Raw genomic sequence first — 24,271 nt, 5'->3', positions numbered from 1 at the left:
TTGACAAGGCTGCACAAATATTTGGACGCGTTGCGATGAAATTTTTAAATTTATAAAACAAACACCAAAATTAGGAATGTTTATTAGTGAAATTGTGGAGTTCCTTCTATGTTCAGGTTATTCTGAAATATTTAATACCTCCGTCAATATTTTTTAAAGCAATTATGCCGATTACTTCTAGAGGTCTTGGTTTTTTTTAATGTTATCATGACAATGAGCTATGAAGGTCCTGAATCGAGATCAGTCTTTGGTATACGTCATTGAACTGAATTGAAAATGATTCATGTTCAAGTCCAGTAGCCAATATTAATTCACATCAGGACGATAATGCTTCAGTGGAAAAATAAAATTAACTTTTATTTATGGTTGCCTTTATATCATTTTGGTAATCGTTTTAAATAAAGTAATATATCTCTCACATCAGTAGGCCTGATTACTTTTAAAAATATGGTTTTATAAACTCTTTGCAGCCTGTATAAGGTTAAAGATTTTCAAATATATTGACATCAAACATTGCTGAAGAGACAATTTGCTTAAAGATCCACGTTATTTAGAATATGATAGATAGTTGTCACAGAAATACTGTTTCTCAAAATGTCCTATTCGTACTTAAAAGTAAACACATACAGTAAATAAAGTAAAAAAACAGTAATACACAGTCTTAAAACATACTTTCTCTCTCGAAAATGGAAAATATATTTGTAACATGTCTCTGTTTAGGGTGTTTCCAAGACTACAAAACCTACAACAGGCACAGAGAGTACGACAGGTTAGTATGTGATCTTTGAAATGGGTACACTATACTGAGTTATCTTTTGATCATGATCAGTTTCTAGTTAATTTAAAGTTTTAATTAAGACCGATATTTTATGTCTAACATTTAATTGCATCTTCGCTTTTTTTTGTGCATTTGGTGATGAAACACAATCATATTGCAAGTGAAAATGCAGAATGGTCAACGATGCAGCTACCCGCCCTCTTTTCGTAGTTTTTATTGAATATTCACTTGTCTTGAATAAGTACATCTTTTTTGTCTTTTCCATTCTTAATTCTTGAATCCAACACAACGTACTGGTATATTCAAATAATAATAAAATCTCAAACAAACAATTTAAGTTGCATGGACTCGATAATATAAATAGCATTTTGTAGTGTATTTTTGTCTAGATTCCATTTAATAAGCCATCGAGGTAACCTTCAAAGACTGCCGACGGTCATTTGTAACCGGGTATAAACATAGATATAGATAGATATTGAACACGTGCATTTGTATTTTTCTATGTCTGTATGAGTTCATTTTATAGGCTAAATGAATATGTTTATCATTGTTTTACTTGTATAAAAATGAGATTTTGTAAATCGAATCAGTCAACCAGGTGGTCTCAATATCAGCAAGGTTTCTTAGCTAATTTTGACAGAACTGATTGTACAATTACGTCAATTCAGCTATAAAAGCAACATACGACAGCGGTCATTTGTCTTTTTAACGGTTTGCATTTTACTATTTTTAAGGAACTTGAAGTAAAAATAGAAGTTTGTATCATCTTTTTATCAATGAATAGTAATGTTATTCGTTACAACTGAATGTATGTGCTGGTTATGGAATATACCACCTACTATACAGTGTAGTTGCGTAATGCATATTGGTGAAACGAATATGCAACTTTCAACACATAGAAATTCTAACCATCATGTTTTAGTTCATATAACAATAAGAAAGACAAGGACGTACTAAATTATAATCCTGGTACCTTTGATAACTAATAAGACTAGGGATAATTATGTAAAAAGAGGTAAGATCAATTTCGATAATCGACTTTTTCTTATTTCAGTTTGAACGTTAGAAAACTGGAATTCGGAGAATACACAACAGTTATGGGAACACGCGTTCACAGGGTTGACTCTTGTATTGTAAATTTGAAAGTCAAAGCAACAGTTATCCCATTGCATAAGATGTTTAATGTGTATAACTATATTAAATCAATACTTCATATAACTTTTATTCTGAAATATATATATAAAGTATAATCAATAGTTGTTCCATTGTCTCTCGGCAATCATCTGCATGAAGCGAATCAACTTCTTCAAAGCTTATTTTTTAAACAACAAAATCTGCTTTACCCTTTATTAAAGTGTCAAAATCTTGTGATTTCTCAGAGCTATTAGAAATACTTATTTTTATGAATAACTTTCCGTTTAAACCGCAAAACCAATGTGACTGTTACTGAATTTATAAACCATTAGCTAGAAGAGATATTTGTGTATCAATAATGGCGATGGTATTACTGTGAAATAGTCTAAATACTGTATGAGAAATGAAACTAAAAAAGGAAAAACATATCCGAACAAAAATATCGAAGCTTTATTTTTAAAATATATCACTTTTGTACATATCGTGAGAAAATAATTGATTATTTATAGCTTTTCTCTAACTAAAGCTGCACTGACTAGCTTCGTATCAACATTGGTTTCCCTGAGAACAATTAATATCAACGAAAACTTCAAGTCTTTATTATAAAAAGTTAAAAAGCACAATGTTAATCTGCAAAATTAATCATATGACGGGAATTCAAGTATGTAGAAGCTTACATATATCCCCTAATTTATTGCAGGGAGATCAATAAAAAGGCCTTGCCTTGTAAAAATAAAAAGGACTTTTCGCACTCAAGGGCCTCTTCAAGTGGTCAAGCAGGTTCTCGTCGCTTCTTTTTACTGAAATAAACAAATTTTTAGAATTAAAGAAATCCATCACAAAACTTCCCAGTACGGAGTGTATGACTTTTTTATATATTTTTTTTCAAAAGTACACCAAAAACTGTCTTACTCGGCAACTTCTCAGGTACAAACTCTTGAATAATATTCCCAATAATAAGAACATTGCAAACAAATTGGTGTATGGGATTATAGAATGAATAGAATATATATTTCATAGTGCAATTTATTGAGAACATGCGATGTAACTCACGAAAGTCGGTACAAAAGGCTTATATTACTGCTACTAGTTCGGTGAAGAACATGAGGTTTGTCAAATCTTCCTCGTGTGTATTTTCAACTTTGAAGTCAGATCTTCTGTACCATCATGAGTTTTAAGATTGGATTTCAGATATTGTATTGTATCTAATAATATTTTTTTTCATTTAATATTGGTCTTAGTTCTGTGCAGGCTTTTATTGGCTTTGATGCTCTGAAATTTTATATACATAAATATATATATTGATTGCCAAACGTACAAGATGAAGGTTAATCCTACAAAAAAGCAGTTGATATCGAGAGTTTTCATTTCAATTTCAAAATGTGAAGGAAAAACACACCTGTTTTACACAACTAGGACCCAAAAAAAACAAACAAAAAAAAACAAAAAAAACAAGAGCGTTAACAACAATAGAAAAACCAATTTACGTTTGCAATTTCTTTCATCTGATTGGTCATCACAGTCCGGTTCCCCATCACACTTGTAATGGTTTGGGTGACACACGTATATTCCATTAGAACTACACAAGAATTCACCATGAAAACACTGTTTATCTGTAAAATAAACATATAATTGAACAATATAGCCGTTATGGAATTGAACAATTACCAACATTAATAACAAAAACAGTCAAATTAACAAAAATTATAAGTTTTTAAATGTAATTCTATAAGCATTTACTTGTAATATCATCTTTCAATGCTTACCCTTCTGGGTCCCTTTTAGATTACAACCGATTTATGGTAGATGTCGTGTTGTCTTAAGTTTTCAATGTTGTGTTTTGTAGACTGTTGTTTCTAAAACAACAAATTAACGAAATATGTGAAATAACGAATCAAAATTACTTAATAAATAAATAACTGGAATTTTTAAAACAGTATAAAGAGAACAACTATTATACTGTTTTTATCTTGATATGGGAAGATGTGGTGTGAGTGCCAATGAGACAATTCTCCATCCAAATAACAATTTAAAAAAGTAAACCATTATAGGTCAATGTACGGCCTTCAACACGGGGCTTTGGCTAACACCGAACAACAAGCTATAAAGGGCCCCAAAAACCATTCAAACGGGAAAACCAACGGTCTAATCTATACTGATAAAAAAAACGAGAAACGAGAAACACGTATAAGTTACATAAACAAACGACAACTACTGTACATCAGATTCCAGACTTAGGACATTTGCAGCGGGATTAAACTAATTAAAATAAATTAGATCTGCTATATCTGAATGCAAATGCACAGTTAATAAAAAATATTAGAGACAAACATTCAAGACCAAAAAGCAAACAAACAAGTCCAAACAAAGCCATGGAAAGACACCACTGCGAAATATTTAACCCTTCGAAAATTGTCACTTTTGAAAAAAAAACGGTTTTAACAATACAGGTAAATCTTGAAGTTTATACAAATGTAGTAAGTGAAAATTAAAAGATATTCCAAATAATCAAAGCTGGTATATAGACAAGATCCATATTAATATAAAATAACAAAAAAAGCATTATAAACAGTATCAACAGGTCGAATTAACAAGAACATACTATTTGAGAGTAACCGCAGTTACTGACAGCTAGTTAAAAGCCAAAAACAATTAATAATAAAAAATTCATGCATCAGAGACTAATCTGTTTTTATCTTACATACTTGAACAATAACTCTCATCTGATAAATCTCCACAATCGTCTATTTCGTCACAAACATAACGACTGTTTATACAGTAATATCTGTTATGACATCGAAATTCATGTGGATAACAGCCGTTGGTGTCTGGAATATATAATCATCGAATATTATTTGTGGATATACATATTGTAATGTTTCTAGTTTTATTTAGTCAAAATGAATGTTTGTCCGTATGTATTTTTACCATAGAATGTATATGTCATTATGACTGGTACAATAGAAAATGTTTGACCATTTGAACTTGTACCATAGTACCAAAAGAAAATGTTTGTCCATCTGAACTTGTACAATATAAAAGGTTTGTCCGTACATGCCATATGGACTTCGTTCTTATGTTGAACTGTTATGTCATTTCCAAGGTTAGGGGAGGATTGGGATCCCGCTTAAACATGTTTAACTCCGCCACATTCTGCATGTATGTGCATATCCTTAGTCAGGAGCCTGTAATTCATTGGTTGTCGTTTGTTTATGTGTTACATATTTGTTTTTCGTTATTTTTTTGTACACGAACAAGGTCGTTAGTTTTACATTGTCATTTTGGGGCCTTTTATAGCTGACTATGCGGTATGGGCTGTGCTCATTGTTAAAGGCCGTACGGGGACCTATAGTTGTTAACTTCTGTGTCATTTGGTCTCTTGTGGAGAGTGTCTCATTGGCAATCATACCACATCTTATTTTTTTTTTTATTTGTACCATAGAAAATGTTTGTCCATATGAACTTGTACCATTGAAAATGTTTGTCCATATGAATTTGTATTCAAGGTAAGGCAATCCCAGTGTATTTTTTTCAATTAAGGTTTATCATGGTAAGATTATGTTTATAAGTTTAAATATACCTTTACGAAGACTTGACTCGAGTGGCAATGCCGTTGATAGAGTTAAGAATACTGTGAAAAGTATGATAGTTTTTCCTATATGTTGAGTGCACATCTGAAAATCACACAAAGGATATTTAAACTTTTGATATTAGGTATCTTACTACTTTGCATAACAAGATTAAAATTATGTTGAAACAAAATCATACAATGCAGTTTAAATGCAGTTTAAAAACACCCAAAAAATCTTTAGATTATGTCATATGTTCCTTCCGATGCCACGGATTTTTTATTTTATTTTTTATTTATTTTATTTTTTTTTTGGGGGGGGGGGCGTTTTTCTCGGTCTTTATGTTTGGCGTTGTCAGTTTATTTATGACTTATGAGTTTTAATGTTACTTTTGCATCTTTCACCTCTCATTTTCTTTATACAAATATTTAGAAAGTATTTGAATAGAAATGTGCGTCATTCATTATTCGCATTTGAAATTCAAATAATCATTGAAATAATAATATCAATCATTCATTATTGAATTCCAAACAATGAAAATGCCTACAGGGCCTACGTACATCAGAGACATATACGAAAGAGGAATATTGTAGTATTGACATAATTGTGCCGGTTTAGTTATAAATGCATTATCAATTTAGCGTGAAACATGAATAAACTTTCCAGAACGTTAACATCGAAAAAATAAACAGATACCATGGCCCAAAATTATCAATGGAATATCCGTTCATCGGAAAGAAAGACAAATACCATGGGCAAAAAAAAGCATGGTAAGGACGAATAGACAAAGAAAACAAAATCAAACTGCAGAGAAAATCTCAGATTGAGCACCAAATTACATCAAAAACCAGAGGTGAACACAAGTTCTCCGGAAGGGTCAGCAGTCTCTGTTCAACAAGTGGCAACAAGTTGCACATCAAAAATGAACGACTCAGTGGAATGTATCTTACACATTTCTATAAATTATAAACACGGATTAGATTATTATTATGTAAGGTGAAAATTTTATGGTTCTACTTGAAGCCCAGCTGACTCCAATCTCAAAAAGAATAAATAATTAAGGATTGATTTGATTCTATAGTAATATTAAAATTCATATATTTAAGATGTTTATCACATTTTTATTTTCAATTACACATTGAGTACTTGAACATATGTTATTTTTTTTTAACGAAAAAATATGTACATGTATAAATATAAAAATATAAAATTGTATATACATGTATATGTTTTTTCGTTCCAAAAATAACATATGTTCATGTACTCAATGTGTAATTGAAAATAAAAATGTGACAAACAAAATAATTTGTGTCCTTTGGTATTTGAAAGGATATTATCATAGTGAAAAGGAAATAACCATTTATTTTAAACAAAAAAATATTGAAAACATTTACCATAAATTGTTTGCTGGAAGTAAATATACTAACAATACACATTATATATCCAGTTTACATATTTTTGTTTTAAAATTATATGTCAGTTCGTGTATGTTCGAACTAAAAGTAGAATCAGGTTTACGTTTTAAGTAAAAACAGGAGATATGACAATAAAAAGACTTCCAATGCAAGCCTTGTTATAAACACCCATTATGAAAAAAATAACTTTGAAAAAAATGATGAGATTCCGAACGTGGAACAGAAATATGAACACATGATATATTATATTAATACTTTCTCTTCTTTTTTTTTATTCCCCTTTTTTTATATATATATATGCAACTCGTCTAAACATCAACCCAACAATGTTAGATCTGTAAATTTGCTTTCGCAAATTTTTGGTTTTTCTCTCGCCGGGATTCGAACCCATGCTACTGTGATATCGTGACACCAAATCGCCTGCACTGCAGCCGTCCCGCTAGACCACACGACCATCTGGGCTCTACAAAAATAGAGCTTTCGCTGGCCGTATGTTACCTTTCCTCGTCAGTTTTAATCTAGCGGCGTACTACAGTACATGATATATAAGGCATGAAGATGTTATTGTTACAGATCAGCTAAATTATCTATAGTAAAGGATCCTACAAATTAATGTAAGATACAGTCACAGAAAATAATTATATTCATAAGTACGTCTGAGTCAGTGACAACCCTACAACAGATGTATCCATCGGATCGCCATCAATGATGGTGATACATGGCTGTGTACATAATGTATATACAACTCGTCTAAACATCAACCCAACAATGTTAGATCTGTAAATTTGCTTTCGTATATATTTTTTTCATTCCGTCCCTATCCCTTTTTTAATTCAATTATTGGACACACAAAATGTAATTACTATACAATAAATGTCAGTACAGGCAATGCATCATGTTAAAAATAAATAAACTGTTAAGAATTATTCGAGTTACTAAAAGAAAGTTCAAGGTACTTAAAACATGTTTGATAAAGAATAAAAGAGTCATACACAGAAGAAGATTTCCTATCGCAACGTCATGAACAGTGCTTCAATGTATTCAAGCACTGTTTATGTATTCAAGGCTTGAATACATTTATAAACAGTGCTTGAATACACGATCTAGCTTTAGTACAATCAATGCCAAATACAAAATGCACAGAATCAAAATAGGTACACAGTTTCCGATATCAATCAAAACATTCCAGTTTTGACATGCGAGATTTTCCTCAGTGTTGATAACGGACATTTGTTTAAAAGCATTTCAATACTAAAATATGATGTGCAAATGAGGCAATTGTCCACCATTGACCAAATACCGTAGAAATTAGCAACTACTAGTCTAATAATTAAAACGAGAAAACTAGCGGAGTGTACACGTTCATGGATCGAAAAATATTGAAATGTCACAGGCACTTGTCTCAGATTATTTTTTTTTTTTGGGTATATACCTGAATGTTCTGAGACAAGTGCAGCTGAAGTGCTTGTGTGAAATTTGTATAAAAAATTAGTATACATACTATTGTATCTGTAGTTGCCTTTTCCTTTGCTAAGAGATTGTTTGTAACTATCAGCTACGGTAGATGATATTTATAAGCTTATTTTGAACAAGCCTGTAGTAATATGATAATTTAATATTAAAATTTGTCCATTTAATGTGCATATACAGTGTCGTCATTATCGAGCGACGTGCTTGGGGACACGAATTTACAGGGATTGTAGTAAAGATGGTCAATTTGATAGAGGGAAATTACGTCGTGAATTAGTTTACCAATAAAATTGATGCCCTATAATGATTAAACATGCAGTGGTTTGATTAATAATTAATAAATTGGTTTCACACACGATTTTAGATCTATGTAATACTACATAATCATACATGGCCAAAGGTAGAAAATATGTTTCAAAACAAATAAATAATATATGGTTCATGGATAATATATTAGAACTTAAATCGTTGCTTATCGTTCATTTTATTGGCATTTCTAACGAGATATGTACTACAAAATATTAAAAATAAATAAACTTTTAGTTGAAAAAAAACATGTTATAGTTATTGACCAAGCAAGTCGGTATATGGAATTTAATCTGCACAGCACGAGATGACCCAATAACCAGAACGACGTAGGAGTTCGGGTTATTGGGTCATCTCGTGCTGTGCAGATTAAATTCCATATGCCGACTTGCTTGGTCAATAACTATAACTTAATATTTACTTTTATCTGTTGTAAACGCTATGAAGCCTCTTCGCTGTGCATTAAGTGAAATCTAAGTATTTTGCATCTGTGAAAAAAAGTATATGCCGTCTTACTTTTGGGACATATAAGATCTCTCTCGAGTTTCAAGGGATGATTAAAAAGACAAAAAAATAATATAATTGTTCACGTCGAAGAGTATATGCTAAAGCACGTCGTTCGGTTCACCTTGTTAGCTGCTTCTCCGTGGGAAAAAATAGGACTTAGCATGTCGGTCGCACAGGCCAGGCTTTTTTTCTTCATTATACATCATCAACTCTCCATGATGTCTCTATTAATGAGATACTGCCATTTGTACAAAAGCCGTTAGTTATCATATTCACACTAAACGTAGCATTTTAAAACGTAGTAAAACGTGACAGTGTGACTGGAGCTCGTGACAGTGTGACTGGAGCTTACACTGTCACGTTTTACTACGTTTTAAAATGCTACGTTTCAACTACGTTTTGAATAAAAATGTCCCGTTATTTTGAAAGCTATTATAAGTTATATGGTTCGCTACTGACCCCATACGGATCCATAGAGGGTTAGTAAAATCCATAGAGGATGAGGCCGGAGGCCGAGTCCCCTATGAATTTTATTCACCCTCTATGGATCCGTAGGGGCTCAGTAGTTAACCGTGTAACGAATTTATCGGACGCTGGACTTATTCTGCGGCGTTTTGTTGAAAAATAAACATGAAACACAACAACATTAATAGATGACGTTGCCAATTAAAACGCGTCACGAACCCCATATGAAACTTACTAACCCCATACGGTCTCATAGGGGGTCACCAATTGACGGCGTTTAACCAATCACAACGTGATAATTCATCTGAGGTCCGATAAGTTTTACTAGGTATGTGCTACGTTCTTATCGCGTCTTGCTCACTACGGATGAGTACGTGTAGCCCCACGTTTCAACCACGCATTGCTACGTTTCGATACGTGGTAAGTACGTTTTGTTGCGTTTCGCTAAGTCTTTATTCGTTTCAATTTTCGCTACGTTTGTTGTTGAACTTTTCAGTGGTTTTCGTTTGTTTATGTGCAACATATTTTTTTCGTTCATTTTTGTACATAAATTAGGCCGTTATTTTTCTCGTTTGAATTGTTTTACATTCGTCATTTCGGGCCTTTTATAGCTGACTATGCGGTATGGGCTTTGCTTATTGTTGAAAGCCGTACGGTGACCTATAGTTGTTAATTTCTGTGTCATTTGGTCTCTTGTGGAAAGTTGTCTCATTGGCAATCTTAACACATCTTTTTTATATTATGCAGATGCTTGATTTTTTTTCATTCACAGCACATTTCTTGCTTTTGGAGGACGTGTTTATTAATAAACTATTTGCATTCCCATGGGAACCAAATGTGCCTCACTTCTTTTCGACTTTATTCTAATGAGACTGACTTCATAAAGGAACTTATCAGTATCCTTTAACTCTACTTTTCTCTATATAGATGTTGTTCTCTCACTAAATAATTCAAAATTTGGTGACTATGTTGAACGCATCTTTGTTACTTTGAGATAAAGGATACAACAGATACAGTTAAGTCTGCCTCATATCTTTACTTACATCTAGAAATTGAAAATGAGGGTCACTTTACGACAAAAGAGATGATTTAAACTTCCCAATTATGAACTTTCCATTTATATGCAGCAACATTCCATCAGCGCTTGTATACGGAGTATATATCTCCCAATTGGTAAGATATTCCTGGCTTGTATTTTCTGTTATGATTTCCTCAATAGATGATTGCTGCTCACAAGGAAGCTATTAAACCAACAAATGGTAAGTTGAAATCATTCCTAATGTTGTAGCTACAATGCAGTCCCCTTTTCACAATTGTGACTTACCAATAACACTTGTTTCCGGGCTTTTTACAAACATGACAAGTGCCACATGTGGAGCAGGATCTGCTTACCCTTCTGGCGCACATGATATCCCCTCAAGTTTATGATTGGGTTCGTGTTGCTTGGTCTTTTTATGTTGAGTTTTCTGTACTATTGTTTGTTTGTGTTTTTTCTTTTTTAGACGCCTAGGCTAAAAAATTTGTAAGGGTTCCGCGGAACCCAGTGTCTCGCCTACTTTTGTTGTAAATCGCAGGCTCAACAACAATGAGGAAAAAAAATCAATAAAAATATTCCTCTTGATACTATCTTTTGATTGTAAGAAGCTTCTGTCTAAGTTTGGTAAAAATCTAGGATAGTTAATTAATCTTATAAATGTTTTGAAAATTTTAACTGCAGACTGTATGTAATATTAACTGGAAGAAAATTATAGACCATTTAAAAGTAAAATACAGAAAAAATGGAGTTATACTTTTACAAAATTTACTTCTGGATACTATCTTATAATAGTCCAAGTTTGGTACAAACCCAGGATAGTTAAAGAAAGTTTTTAAAATTTAACAACTCTAACCACAGAGTGAATGTAATGTTTCCCTGCAGAAAAACTTAAGTCCATTTAAAAGTAAAATACGGAAAAAAATGGATTTATTTTTTTACAAAATTTACTTCTGGATACTATCTTATGATCATAAACAAGCTTCTGTCCAAGTTTGGTACAAACCAAGGATAGTTTAAGAAAGTTATTAAAATTCTAAAAACTTTAACCACAGAGTGAATAAAATTTTTCCCCGCAGAAAAAACTAAGTCCATTTATAAGTAAAATATGGAAAAAATGGAATTTTATTTTTACAAAATTTACTTCTGGATACCTTCTTATGATCATACACTAGCTTCTGTCCGAGTTTGGTATGAATCCAGTATAGTTTAAGAAAGTTATTAAAATTTCAAAAACTTTAACCACAGAGTGAATATTTGTGGACGCCGCCGACGACGACGCCGACGGAAAGTAGGATCGCTTAGTCTCGCTTTTTCGACTAAAGTCAAAAAAGACATGAGACAAACAAACAATATTTGTCAGTTTATTTTCGATGTATGAATTTAAATATCCCTCTGGTATCTTTCGTTCCTCTTTTCTAGTCCGGAATATGTATTTAATTTGCCACTTGACATTAAACATCTATCCATCCTCATCATCATTATCAAGTGTTTTAAATAATTCCGTCATCTGTTTAGAAGTCATATTGGTACTTATAATGTTAATTTCATCTGTGAAGCACTGGGAAAGATGAATTGAATTTTTGATAATGGTCATGCAATGAAATAAATCCCATGATAAATTGGTTCTACCGCTTTAAATTATGTGCATTTTGAAATTTTCTTAATAAGTTATAAAAATCCTTAAATTCAAAAGGCACCATTTTTTTTGTCATTTGTTTTGAAAGGCGGAATTCTAAGGTTCCAGTTTGAAACTCTGCTGTATAGAAAAGTACTTTTGATTTATTATTTTTAAAGAATGACAGTAATGTATATATTTAGCCGAATAAGTTATGACAGGATATACTTCCAAACCTCACCAAGAGGCAATATTCAATACTAAGGAAAAACAAAATTCTTGAAAAGTCAGCCAGGAATATGTCAAATGCTTCTAGCGATTGCATTACCATGTAAAAATAGAAAAAGAATAATAGCATAATCTTCATAATTTTTATTGACATTATGTTTAACAGGAAGAAGACATCATCAGTGACAAAAGTAGTAAACATCTATATGATGTAAAAGGACCTTTGTATAAATACAGAATTTCGCTTCCCCTCACTTAAATGCTCTCACATATACCATACATACAACCTGTATAGTTAGTTTTGTCCACATAATAATTGTAAGACTTTTCTGTTCTCTAAAGTAAAAGGGCGGAATGTTTTATTGGATTTCATTTTGATTGATTTGCCAATAAACTTCATCCGCTACATATTTTTGTCTCAAGTAAACATCTATAAATAAAGGGCCTTTGTATAAATATAGAATTTCGCTACTCCACAGTCACTTAAATGCTCTCACATATACCGTACATACAACCTGAATAGTTTAGGTTCGTCCACAGAATAATTCTAAGACTTTTCTATTCTCTAAAAAAAAAAAGACGGAAGGTTATATTGGATTTCATTTTGATTGATTTGCCAATAAACTTCATCCACTACATATTTTTGTCTCAAGTATGTCAAAAAGATCTATCAATTATAACGTCTTCACATTTAAGATATTTCAGAATTTTATCCGGAAATCGTGTTGCTATTTTTTCTGTAAATTCATAAAATTCACGATTATAGTGCTTTCTTAGAGAATTTCTGCAGGAAACTTGTAACGATTTTACCCCATGGAACAAATCATTAATTACATCTTTTGATCTTTGTGACAGTCTGCTGTTCATTTGCACTTTCTCCAGCATCATCCTGTATGTTTGAGACACTGTATGAGATGTTATCAGAATAATTTCTAACAGCCTTTCCGTCCTACCTATTTCAAGTGTTACGTCATAAGAATTCAAATAACTTTCAAATGAAAAAATCACATTTGCTTTTACTAGAACAGTTATAAACTGGAGCCATTCATGGTAGTAATTTGAAACTGGAAACATTTTTTTGTTAAATTGAGAACCTGTGTTATTATGCATGTCCATTAAAGCACCCCTAAATATTAAATATTCGAAAACATCAAATTTTCTCTCAAACAAAGCAATATAAACAGGAGGATAAGCCCAAGAAAACTCCCTTCGGACTCCATTCACATTATAATCTCTCTCTATCAGACATTTGACATTTTTCAGTGTGTTAGCTTCCATGTGCACGATATCTGAGAGAATACATTTGCTTGGTTCGTCGTAAGTCTGGAAGGTCATACCACCTGCTGATTTCAGGATTTCTTGAAGGTTTTGTAGTCCCAGTATTTCTGACCATGTTAAAAGACTTAAACCACAATATGTTACATTCACATCTAATTTGTATTCTATTAATAGACGGACAATCTGTTCGTTATGATGGAAAAAGGCGTCTATCATACAATCTTGGAGACCAAAAACGTTGGAAATTTCAACGTTGGCTTCCTTCATTTTGTCCAGCAATATAGTGGCAAATTCTAGTAGACCTGTAACGATAATAACAACTTACGTTAAACAAAACAAGAGCATCATGAAATTGTATATTGCTTTAATATAATAAGAAATATAAGCATAAGTATAAGCGCATATTGAATTAAGCCACTATGCGAAAAGCTGTGGAAGGGGGAAAAAACTGTCTTATTTAATACAACCTATTTTGTTCTAACAGCAATTTTAAGATCATGAAAATGTATAATGATTATGATTAATAACAACAATAATGATAAAATAACAAAAACAGCGTTATAATGGATAATCTAATTTTGATTTGAACTACATGTGTAATTATTGTTGTTTGTTATGCATGAATTTGTTATGCCCCGTCTACGATAGTAGAGGGGCATCGTAGACGGGGCATTATGTTTTCTGGTCTGTGGCTCCGTTCGTTCGTTCGTCCGCAGGTTAAAGTTTTTGGTCAAGGTAGTTTTTGATGAAGCTGAAGTCCAATCAACTTGAAACTTAGTACACTTGCTGCTTATGATATGATCTTTCTAATTTTAATGCCAACTTAGACTTTTGACCCAATTTCACGGTCCATGGAACATGGAAAATGATAGTGCCAGTGGGGCATCCGTGTACTTTGGACACATTCTTGTTTTTTCTTAATTTCAAAAAAGGGGGTTAACTTGTCAATTCGTTTATATATTAAATATTATTTAAAGCAGAAGTCTATTATTTCACTGTTTAAATTCTGTATGCTTTAGAAATAATTCAGGTATAGAATACCATAGTCCGAGATTACTCTGACGTCCGACGGCTGTTTTGCTAGACAAGCTGGGGCCGTCGGACGTCAGATTAATCTCGGACTAAGAATACCAATATACGGTTTACCTTTGTTGACGGCTATCTTTAATCCGCCCACAATTGAAATAGTGCTAACTTTCCCTAGTAAACATGTTCGTACGACCTCTATGTCCATCTCTTTGATTGCTGATAAAAGAAGACTTTTCTGGTCACTTGATGACATCATTACACCTTTGGACATTATATAATCAGTGCTTGCTGTCTTTTTATGCTCTATTGCAATTCTGAGAGAATTTTTTAGGTGTTTCTTTGTTTTGCAACATGTCATATTAAAATGTGGCCACATGCATTCCACTGCTTCAGTAAAATCGTGCAATACTGCCACTTGAGTAATATGTGTAGCTTTAGTGACTTTCCTCTGGTATTTCTGATCCCAACGAGTCTCAAACTGACATGGAATATTTACAAAATCAGGATAGTACTGTAGTATTTGCTTTACTAGATCAAGATTTTTATGAACAACTGCTAAATATAATGGAGAGAACTTGTTCCATAAAGTGAGATAGATAAAGCTGACGGTCTTATAATTAGACAGTATAGGGAGTAGACTCTGTACGATTCTATATCGCTCTGCCATTATTGCCACATGAATCCAGTAAATTCCACAATGATTCGGATTTGACCGTTCAGATATGTCCAAGTCTTCCACGGAATAGAGTTGGTTATACAAATTATCAGTATAAAACAATGGGTCTTTTTCACTTATACCTTGTCGCAAAATGAGGATATGAGGACACAATCCATACAATATACATTTACGAAGAATTTCTAATCTATTGCTGCCAGTTTTCGAAATCTGACACTGCTCTAAGTCATGACAGCTACACTGATTAAAAGAATCTACAAAAAAGAAAGATCTAGTACATATATTTTTATGTCGTAAAATGTAAGACGAAAGATGCCATTTGAATGATACAGACTCTGTATTACTTTTTAATTAAAAGTCTTCAACTGTTGAATGACAAACGGTAGTCTCGACTATTCAGACGCTCCATGAGCATGTTATTGTTTGCAGTAAGAACGATAACTCTGGTGCATCGAGACTAGGCAAACGGAAGTTATCGCAATTAAGGTTCATCATAAGGAATTGAAAAATATGGCCGTGTTTACACCTCCAAAATTGCTATGAGTACAGACAAACTGGTACATCCAGGAAAGTTTTAAGGCATGGCAGGAACTAGATATATAAAAGTTATATGAAGTCTACGTTTCAGAAAATTAAAAACTTACCTGGATTTTGATGTTCATTTTTTTTCAGTCTGCAGAAGATGGCAAAATAAACAAACACCCGAGTTTCATTTGATACGGTCCACTCAGTTACACAGTTTAAACCTGTTAAATCACCTATTGTTTACAGGTGTCTATTGTCCATCTATTGTCCATTTAAATCAAAACTACTCACAACAATGATTATATGAGGGGAGCTTCTCAATCGTTTTCACTACTTAGTTAATTTTTGCACCTTCTGCAGGAACGAAAAAAAATGGATAGCAAAATCTAGAAAAGTTTATAATTTTCTGAAACATAAAATGCATTTAAAATTTATATATCTAGTTCCTGCCATCCCTTAAAACTGTTGCAGGTGTATAGGTTAGTCTGTACTCAGAGTAAAATTTGGGGTGTAAATACGGCCATTTTAGCCAAAAGGTTATGATGAACCTTAAAAGAAAAATAGCGGTAGACACCTAGATTTTAGGATATGGACAAGAATGTCTTTGATATGCCAAATAAATATTGACCACAAGCAAAAACAGTGAGCAATTTTTTAATATAATCAAAACAGAAAACAAGTTGATATAAGCAACGATCGTTGAATTATTCTAATACAAATCTATCATGCATTAAATTCGCCGTCCGAATTCCGTTCACGGTTATGACTAGTCACTTGACATTGGAAGTTATGTATGATTGACAGATTGACAGCCAAAACATATATATCATTTAAACTGCATTTCACATGTGAAAGAGATAAGAAAAACAATCCTATCTGTATGTCAACTATACTTAAAAAAATACTGGCATTTCTTACCAAAGTACATCACAGCTGTTATAATGGAAGAATTTTCCTTTATATGTTGATAAAGTTCATCCTCACTGCTATCAACAATAAAATCAAACCATTCTAATTGTTCCTTCCTGTTTAATCTAATTTTAGTTAATGGTGATACTGGGTCTGAAAAGGTATATTAATGGCATAAAGGAATAACTCTGAACAGTGGTCAATATCGAATATACGCATGCTCAGTTATAGATAATAGAGTAAAAATATCAGTTGTACGAAAGAAAAAAAAATTCTCATTTCTCGTTTTTTTAAATATAGATTAGACCTTTGGTTTTTCTATTTGAATGGTTTAACATTAGTGATTTTGGGGCTCTTTATAGCTTGCTGTTCGGTGTGAGCCAAGGCCGTACTTTGTCCTATAATGGATTACTTATAGCAAATTGTGACTTGGATGAAGAGTTGTCTCATTGGCACTCACACCACATCTTTTTATATCTAATTAAGCCTGCCAAATTCTGTATGTATCAGTCCAAAGTCAGGAGTCTGTCATATTTATTTTCTTGAATTGTTCTTTTATGAGTTAAGCTGTTAGTTTTGTCGTTCAAACTGTTTAATTGTCATGCCGGGACTTATTATAGCCGACTGAACTAGCTGTCAGTAACTGCAAGTACTCTCAGATCAGTACTTATTGTCTTTTTGTTGTTGGGATAGATATACAAGTACCCGGCCAGTTTTGTTAGATGTATTTCTATATGTCATCCATCTGATGAGTTTAGCCTTCTTTAACTGATTTTCATAGTTTGTTCTTATGTTGTACTGCAGTCACATCACTGTCCCAGGGCAGGGGGATTCCACTAACATGTTTCACCCCGACACATTCTGTATGTATGTTTGTCATTTTGGGGCCTTTTTTTAGCTGACTGTGCGATATGGGCTTTGCTCATTGTTGAAGGCCGTACGGTTACCTATAGTTGTTAATTTTGATGTATTTTTGAATCTTGTGTAGAGTTGTCTCATTATCATACCACATCTTCTTTTTATATATACGTTTTTTTCTTCTTATTACCGAGGGCTGTCTGTTTGGCTATAAGAGCTTATGTCCACTTCTTTAGACTTCGGTAGATAGTTGTCTCATCGGCAATCATACCACTTCTCCTTATTTTTATAAAAACATGACTTAAGTCTTGTTGTTTGGCTCATGAGGATGTCGATTACTAACATTTTCAAACATTTCATTTTAATTTTTTTTAACCATTCAAACTTTTCCCTTAGAGTGAATTTTGAAAGTTGCTAGACAAATAAAACCTTTCTTTCTCAACATACATCTTTTAAAAATATGCAGGTTAAACACCGTCCTGACATATATTTAGAAAGTCCTCATTGTTTTGTGGAATTTGATTTGATCAATTATACTAGTAGTTATGGTGCCTTTCAATGTGTTTTAGCCTCCAAGTCGTCGTGTAATAGTTAAACCTTTACTTTTATAAATTTACTTTATTATGAAACAAAGAAATGAACTTGATCTTGGTCGTTAATATGTCCCTTTTTAGGCAGAATACTTGTTTTTTTGAAATCTTAAAATTTATTCTGCATCGACCTGAATTTGGAATTCAGAGAAAAACAACGTTCGATCTAAAATTGCCAAATACGATAGTTAGATACAAATATGTTATTTCATTACAGCAAGGTTCTTGAACATTTAAGCCCATTGTATATGTGTATTCACTTGTTTAACATTGTCAAAGAAAAAGGGAACTTCCTGTGTCCAGATTCGTCCATGGGCATCTTTTCAGCACTAATATGGTATGCGCAATTACTTCAAGAAATACTTAGTGCTCAACCATCAATATCATATTCAGATTAAAAGAGATTTGAATTTTATGCGGTCATTGTCATCTTAATGGCCGGAAGTTGTCTGCAAGCAAGCAAACATGTTTTGTTGATATCATAGTTTTCAACTTTGTGGTGGCGTCTTTGTAAGATTAAAGTGTTTGTTTTTATGAACATGTTAATTGTTAAATCTAGGTCTCATTTTCGTCGGTGAATGTCTGTACCAATTTCGAATATATCAGTTGTCTTTCACTTGTTCCGTTGATTCATAGCGTTGCATTTTGTCAGATTTCATTTTTGAAATTCCACTTTTAAGATTTGCCTTGGAGTTCTGTATTTTGTTTACTTATAAGCTTAACTTTTATTATTCATCATTGTTTTTTAATCTCGGACTAATGGTAAAAGTGTATATTTCAACTGTTCAAGTTTTCCGTTTGCTAGGGTTATAGTAGAAGCTGACATAATGACATCATCCAGTTTATTGTTTAATAGTTTACACTGGTTAAATATGGAAAAACGCATTCAATACCAAAAGGCAAGCCGCAATACTTTTATTTAAATCATTAAATGGTATGGTTCCTAACTATTTACAAGAAAATTTTCATTTTACTGATAATCAAAATTATAACTTACGTTCAGCTGATGAAAAACTATTAAATCTTCCAAAACCAAAAACAAATTTTTTTAAAGAAAACATTTACATATTCAGGTTCTCAAATATGGAACAGTTTACCAAATGAAATAAAAATGAGTAATACACTTGTATCTTTTAAAACAAAATGTTACAAATTTTTCATCAATTGTGCAAATTGATATGCTTTTTCATTATTATTTAAATACAATTGTATATTGTGTATAATATAACTTTATAATACTCTATGTACTTATAAATATGTTATTATTATTTTGAGGACTCTCAGGAAGATTAGTTTTAACTAATGGGATCATCCTCTTGAAATAAAGATTATTTATTTATTTATTTATTTATTTATTTGATATTTGGTAAAAAATAATATTTCGTCCGCCAAAAAACTCCCTGACCAAGGCCACCAGAAATCTAAATCATAAATAACGACTAAACTGCAATGCTTTTAAACAATATTCCTCAGTTTTTGTATTTTTTCCCTTCGTTTCCCCGTGTCCTAATTTTTAACCCCATGACAAGAAAGTTGGAAATTAAGTATCGGTTTAAATTTGTTAATGAATTTCAGACCAGAAATCTAAATCATAAATAACGACTAAACTGCAATGCTTTTAAACAATATTCCTCAGTTTTTGTATTTTTCCCTTCGTTTCCCCGTGTCCTAATTTTTAATCCCATGACAAGAAAGTTGGAAATTAAGTATCGGTTTAAATTTGTTAATGAACTTGCAGATTTCAAAATAAGTAACCAGAAGTCAAAAGTAGAAAAAAGATTGGCGTCCGTCACGTTGTGATTAGTTATCAAATACCTGTTTCTTTGGTGGCATTGGACCCCATCGTGAACGTTGGCATTGATCGTTTGTTTTTTGTTTACATGTAACCAATTCATTTAAAATAGAAAATTAGCACAAATTTCGGAATGGACCTTTTCAATCTCCGCAATCTTTACACCGTGGTTACAAAGCTGCTACTAAATTTCAACTTTATTTAGAATAAGTATTTAACAATGATCTACAGTAAATTATGACAATGTTATTCGATGAGTTAGAGCATCACCTTGGCACTCTTTTAAAACACTTTGTAATTGGATACTTTTTCTTTTCTTTCTTTCTTGTGTATTAGCTTCCTATCTAAGGAACACCCCGCAATGGGTAATCAGGAGTATTTACATTAGTGGGTTAATCAAAGATTTATTTTATATTTTTAAAAGTTAATTACAATAGGGTTAAAAAGTAAAAAAAACAAAAAAAGGTAAAAATAATCGACAAAATTAATAATGTAAAAAAGGGCCAGTAGACGTGCTCTGTACATATGGTGGAGAGGTTAACATGGTTAAGAGATAAAAATACAAATAAATTTGGGATGGAAAAATATTCACAGGATTAGAAAAATAAAATGTACATGTTTGGAGGCATAAAATCTAAAACCCAACTTGTCCATCATAAGTAAAAAAGTAAAAATTGCTTAGGTACAAAAGTTACTAAAGTACATTGTCTATACTAATCATTCCTAGCATTCACATAATTCCATTTGAATTTCACTTGTTTTCTAAGTTCTTAAGAAGCTGTAAGCGGCAGATATGTATTTTGTAACAGAAGTCTCTAGTCAGTGACTCGACATTCATCTTCTGGGTTTTACTGAGGTTTTGCATACTGTGGAAAACTGAGAAATCTAGCAAAAGTGCTACAATGTTTTGGTTAATGTTAAAAAGTTGTTCCCATCCTTTGCAACCTATGATATTTGTGACCAGGATTTTGAGAGGAAGGAAATACTTCATACGAGTTTCCCTTAAAGCTGGACAGAATGTTAAGACATGCGTTAAATCTTCGTCCTCCCTCTGACACAGCAGGCATGTTGCATTTATCTTGTATTGACTAAATTTGTATTTGTCGGCCTGTACCAAGTATGTACCAGTGAGCATACGAGCTTTGATCATGCTTTTCCGTACATCTAACAAGCTCTGTGATGCAGATTCCCAGACTGGGTGGACAGTACCTATCTCTAAAATGGTTGTGTTGAGTGAACTCAGTGATGATTTTGACTTTGCCTTTTCTTGTAGTTCATAGGTCCAGTATTTGTTAATTGTGGATCTCAGGATTTTTTTCCATACACCTTTTGAAGGAAGTTTTATACTGGAGTCAAGAATGTTTGGCAGGTTGTATTGTTGTAGCAGTAAAATTGATTGATGAAAGAAGCTTTTAGGATTATCGGAATTGACGGATATTTGTCTTTTAAGAATTTCCTTTAATTTAGAGTTGTCACAGGACAGAATTGCATGTAAGAGTGTCAGTTTCTTTCTATGGATTTCTCCTTCTACCGGTAGGACACCCAGTAGCAAATAAATGGCAGGAATAGCCGTTCTTTTAGAGAAAGATTGAATTGATCTGAGAGTTTCTTTGTGAAACTTTTCCAGTAGTTCCATTTGAGTTTTGGTAAGAGTTAGGACTTCCAAGCCATACAAGAGTCTAGGTAATACATAGCTTTTGTATATTGTAACGGAGATTTTGGGATTTAAGCCGTTGGTTCCATGCAGACCTGAGTTCATTAGAGCATACTTGGTTCTTCTTGCAGATTTGATGCGATCCTCTATGTTGATATCACATTCCTTTCTAGATGTTCGTTTTATACCCAGATGTACCGTTTCTTCAGAAGCAGAAATTTCCTTTCCCGACATGTTCCAGGAGTAAGGCTCGGGATTTTTTGATGATCTATAGTGGATAATTTTGGATTTAGTCGGGTGAATAGTATACTGATGTTGGTTTGCATATCTCTGTAGAATATTAAGCATCACCTGAAGTTCTTCTGGATTTGAGCTCAGTAGTGCTACATCATCAGCACATGTTGGTGCGCCACAGTATATTGTGCCTAATATAAAGCCTAATGAGTTTTCTTCCAGTTCTTTAAGAAGATCTTCCACAAATATTTTATATAAGTGGGTTGATAGAATACCCCCTTGTCTAACTCCTTGTTGGATGTTAAAGCTGTCACTGAATTCTCCCTGCCATTTAACTTTGGAGGTGAGACCGCTGTAGAAGTCTTTAATTAGTAACCATATATCAGGGTGTGTTCCACGGTCGAGAAGCTTGTCAAGAAGAATGGTATGTTGGACGACATCAAAAGCCGATTGGACGTCGACAGTTGCTAGATATAAGGATAATGCACTGCTTATTTCACATTTACACTCAGAGATTATTAGACTTGCGAAGAGTGGCCACAGACCTGCAGTAAATCCAAATTGTAAGTCAGTACCAGAGTTAATAAAGAGTTTGCCAAGAATGCAGAATTCGTGTAGTTTGGAGAGTACTGGAGTCACAGTGATGCCACGGTAACTGTTAACCAGAGATGGATTTTTTTCCTTTTTTAAGACTGGCGTCAAGATTCCTGATTTGAAGTCAACTGGGACTTTTCTTTCCTGCAAGATTTTATTGAAAATTTTTGTGATCACTGGTACCACAGTGTGTTGAGCGTATTTAAGATGTTCTGCACATATTCCGTGTTCGTCCGCTGATTTACCTGTGTTTAAGAATTCAATTGCTTGTTTTACTTCCTTTTCTGTGTATGGGTCCATTGATGGCAGATTTTGACTGAAAGTTTCCTCAACTATTTTTTGTCTTATTTGGCAGAGTTCCAGATAAGCATTGTCATATTCGTTCTCTTTTGGAAGGCTGAGATCTTCGTAGTAATTTGCGAAGGCACGGCTTTGATTTTGGGAAGAGAAGTCAAATTTACCGTCAATTTCCAAGCCGGAAGTTTCCGTTTTAGACTTTGATTTATTTCTATTGATGAGTTTGAAGAAGAGTTCAGATGAAGGATTGTCCATAATTTGCTCATATAGCTTTCTCCTGTCAGTTGCCTGTTCTTGTCTCTGTTGACTGCGGAGTTTCTTCTTTTCACTTTTGAGATCTTGCTTGCTTTGATGATTTTCTGGTTTACCCAGTGCTTTCCACTTAGAATATAATTGTTTGCAGGTTTTGAGATGTTTCCTGACTTTCGGTGAGGCTTTCCATTTTGGACCTTTTAGCTTGGTTATTTTTGATGGGACTGCCAGATGCGAAGCTTTTAACAGAATAGATGTCAGAGTTTTAATGTTCTCTGAGGTTGTTTTGTCTTCCCTTATGTCAGATAGTTTTTCTGAGATAGTATCCCGGTATAGTTGTTCATCAATCTCATTCCATTTCAGTCTTTGAACAGTTTTTTTATTTTGATTAGAGAATTTTTCAAGCAGAGGGACAGCAATATTAGTGATCATTGAGACAGGTACATGAGAAGAGACATTAGATGATGTGTTTTCCCAGATCTCATGATTACAATAAATATCCTTGTTGTTGGTCAGTATGTAGTCAATTTGCGAAGAAGATTGTCCTAATAACCGTTTTCCTGTTTTTTTCTTAAATTGATTGACAACCGTATGTTGAACGTTACTTAGGGACACTTTACCATGTTTACATGGATTCAAAATAAATCTATTAAATTTTAAATGATTTTCAGTAGAAAATCGAAATAAAGTACTTTTCATTCGATATAAGAACAAGCAATTATTGATCTTTCAATGAAGACATTTATTCAAACATTTTTTTTAAATGCATACTTTTCCGAAAAAGAATAAAAAAGAAAAAAAAGAATGTTTGTGGTCTAATCTACAACGCACATAAATATGTTTGACCCACATTATATATGTGCCTATCCCAAATCAGGAGATTGTTATTTGGTAGTTGTCGTTCGTTGCTGCGGATCATATTATTTTCTCGAAACAAATGTTGTTTTGTGCATTGATAATTATAGGGCTTTTGTTTTTTCGTTAGGAATACTTAACATTTTGTTATATAGATATAGGAAGATGTGGTATGAGTGCCAGTGAGACAACTCTCCATCCAAGT

General features: G+C 32.8%; 3 protein-coding genes across 4 annotated transcripts in view; 1 reads left to right on the top strand and 2 right to left on the bottom strand.

Annotated features, from left to right (window-relative positions):
* LOC139492173 (adhesion G protein-coupled receptor L1-like) overlaps positions 1–2,021 on the top strand; it is a 56,340-nt gene extending 54,319 nt beyond the window's left edge. Inside the window, exons 27-28 of the mRNA XM_071280337.1 lie at positions 721–769; positions 1,833–2,021. Coding sequence (XP_071136438.1) covers positions 721–769; positions 1,833–1,837 — 54 coding nt within the window. The 3' untranslated portion in view covers positions 1,838–2,021. The remainder of the gene's footprint in view (positions 1–720; positions 770–1,832) is intronic.
* On the bottom strand, positions 1,987–8,496 carry LOC139492178 (low-density lipoprotein receptor-related protein 8-like). Its single transcript, XM_071280349.1, has 5 exons — positions 8,398–8,496; positions 5,493–5,586; positions 4,618–4,740; positions 3,400–3,525; positions 1,987–2,712 (listed from the first exon to the last, which is right to left on the bottom strand). Exons 2-5 carry the CDS (start codon positions 5,584–5,586, stop codon positions 2,618–2,620), a joined length of 438 nt encoding a protein of 145 aa, XP_071136450.1. The 5' UTR covers positions 8,398–8,496; the 3' UTR covers positions 1,987–2,617.
* Positions 8,497–12,652: 4,156 nt separating this feature from the next.
* On the bottom strand, positions 12,653–20,296 carry LOC139492094 (uncharacterized). Of its 2 annotated transcripts, XM_071280240.1 has the most exons (4): positions 20,204–20,296; positions 16,950–17,093; positions 14,948–15,760; positions 12,653–14,103 (listed from the first exon to the last, which is right to left on the bottom strand). In XM_071280240.1, the coding sequence occupies exons 1-4, from the start codon at positions 20,244–20,246 to the stop codon at positions 13,181–13,183; spliced, it is 1,923 nt and encodes a 640-aa protein (XP_071136341.1). In that variant the 5' UTR covers positions 20,247–20,296; the 3' UTR covers positions 12,653–13,180. The 2 variants fall into 2 exon arrangements, with proteins under 2 accessions (XP_071136341.1, XP_071136346.1); XM_071280245.1 differs by lacking the exon at positions 16,950–17,093 and having other exon boundaries at positions 20,204–20,289.
* Between the last annotated feature and the right edge of the window lie 3,975 nt (positions 20,297–24,271).

The sequence above is a fragment of the Mytilus edulis genome, chromosome 1 (genome assembly GCF_963676685.1).
Source record: "Mytilus edulis chromosome 1, xbMytEdul2.2, whole genome shotgun sequence".
NCBI classification, from domain to species: Eukaryota; Metazoa; Mollusca; class Bivalvia; order Mytilida; family Mytilidae; genus Mytilus; species Mytilus edulis.
Note: the sequence above shows the minus strand (reverse complement) of the source record. Positions and strands in the feature narration are given on the sequence as shown.

Excerpts from the sequence above, each read along its gene's own strand:
- LOC139492094 (XM_071280240.1), bottom strand. The coding sequence starts at position 20,246 with ATGCCAACGTTCACGATGGGGTCCAATGCCACCAAAGAAACAG. Across the intron at positions 17,094-20,203 it reads CAATGCCACCAAAGAAACAG|ACCCAGTATCACCATTAACT; the intron begins GTATTTGATAAC and ends ATACCTTTTCAG. Across the intron at positions 15,761-16,949 it reads AACAGCTGTGATGTACTTTG|ATTCTTTTAATCAGTGTAGC; the intron begins GTAAGAAATGCC and ends TCTTTTTTGTAG.
- LOC139492178 (XM_071280349.1), bottom strand. The coding sequence starts at position 5,586 with ATGTGCACTCAACATATAGGAAAAACTATCATACTTTTCACAGTATTC. Across the intron at positions 4,741-5,492 it reads CGAGTCAAGTCTTCGTAAAG|ACACCAACGGCTGTTATCCA; the intron begins GTATATTTAAAC and ends TATATATTCCAG. Across the intron at positions 2,713-3,399 it reads AGATGAAAGAAATTGCAAAC|TAAAAAGAAGCGACGAGAAC; the intron begins GTAAATTGGTTT and ends TGTTTATTTCAG.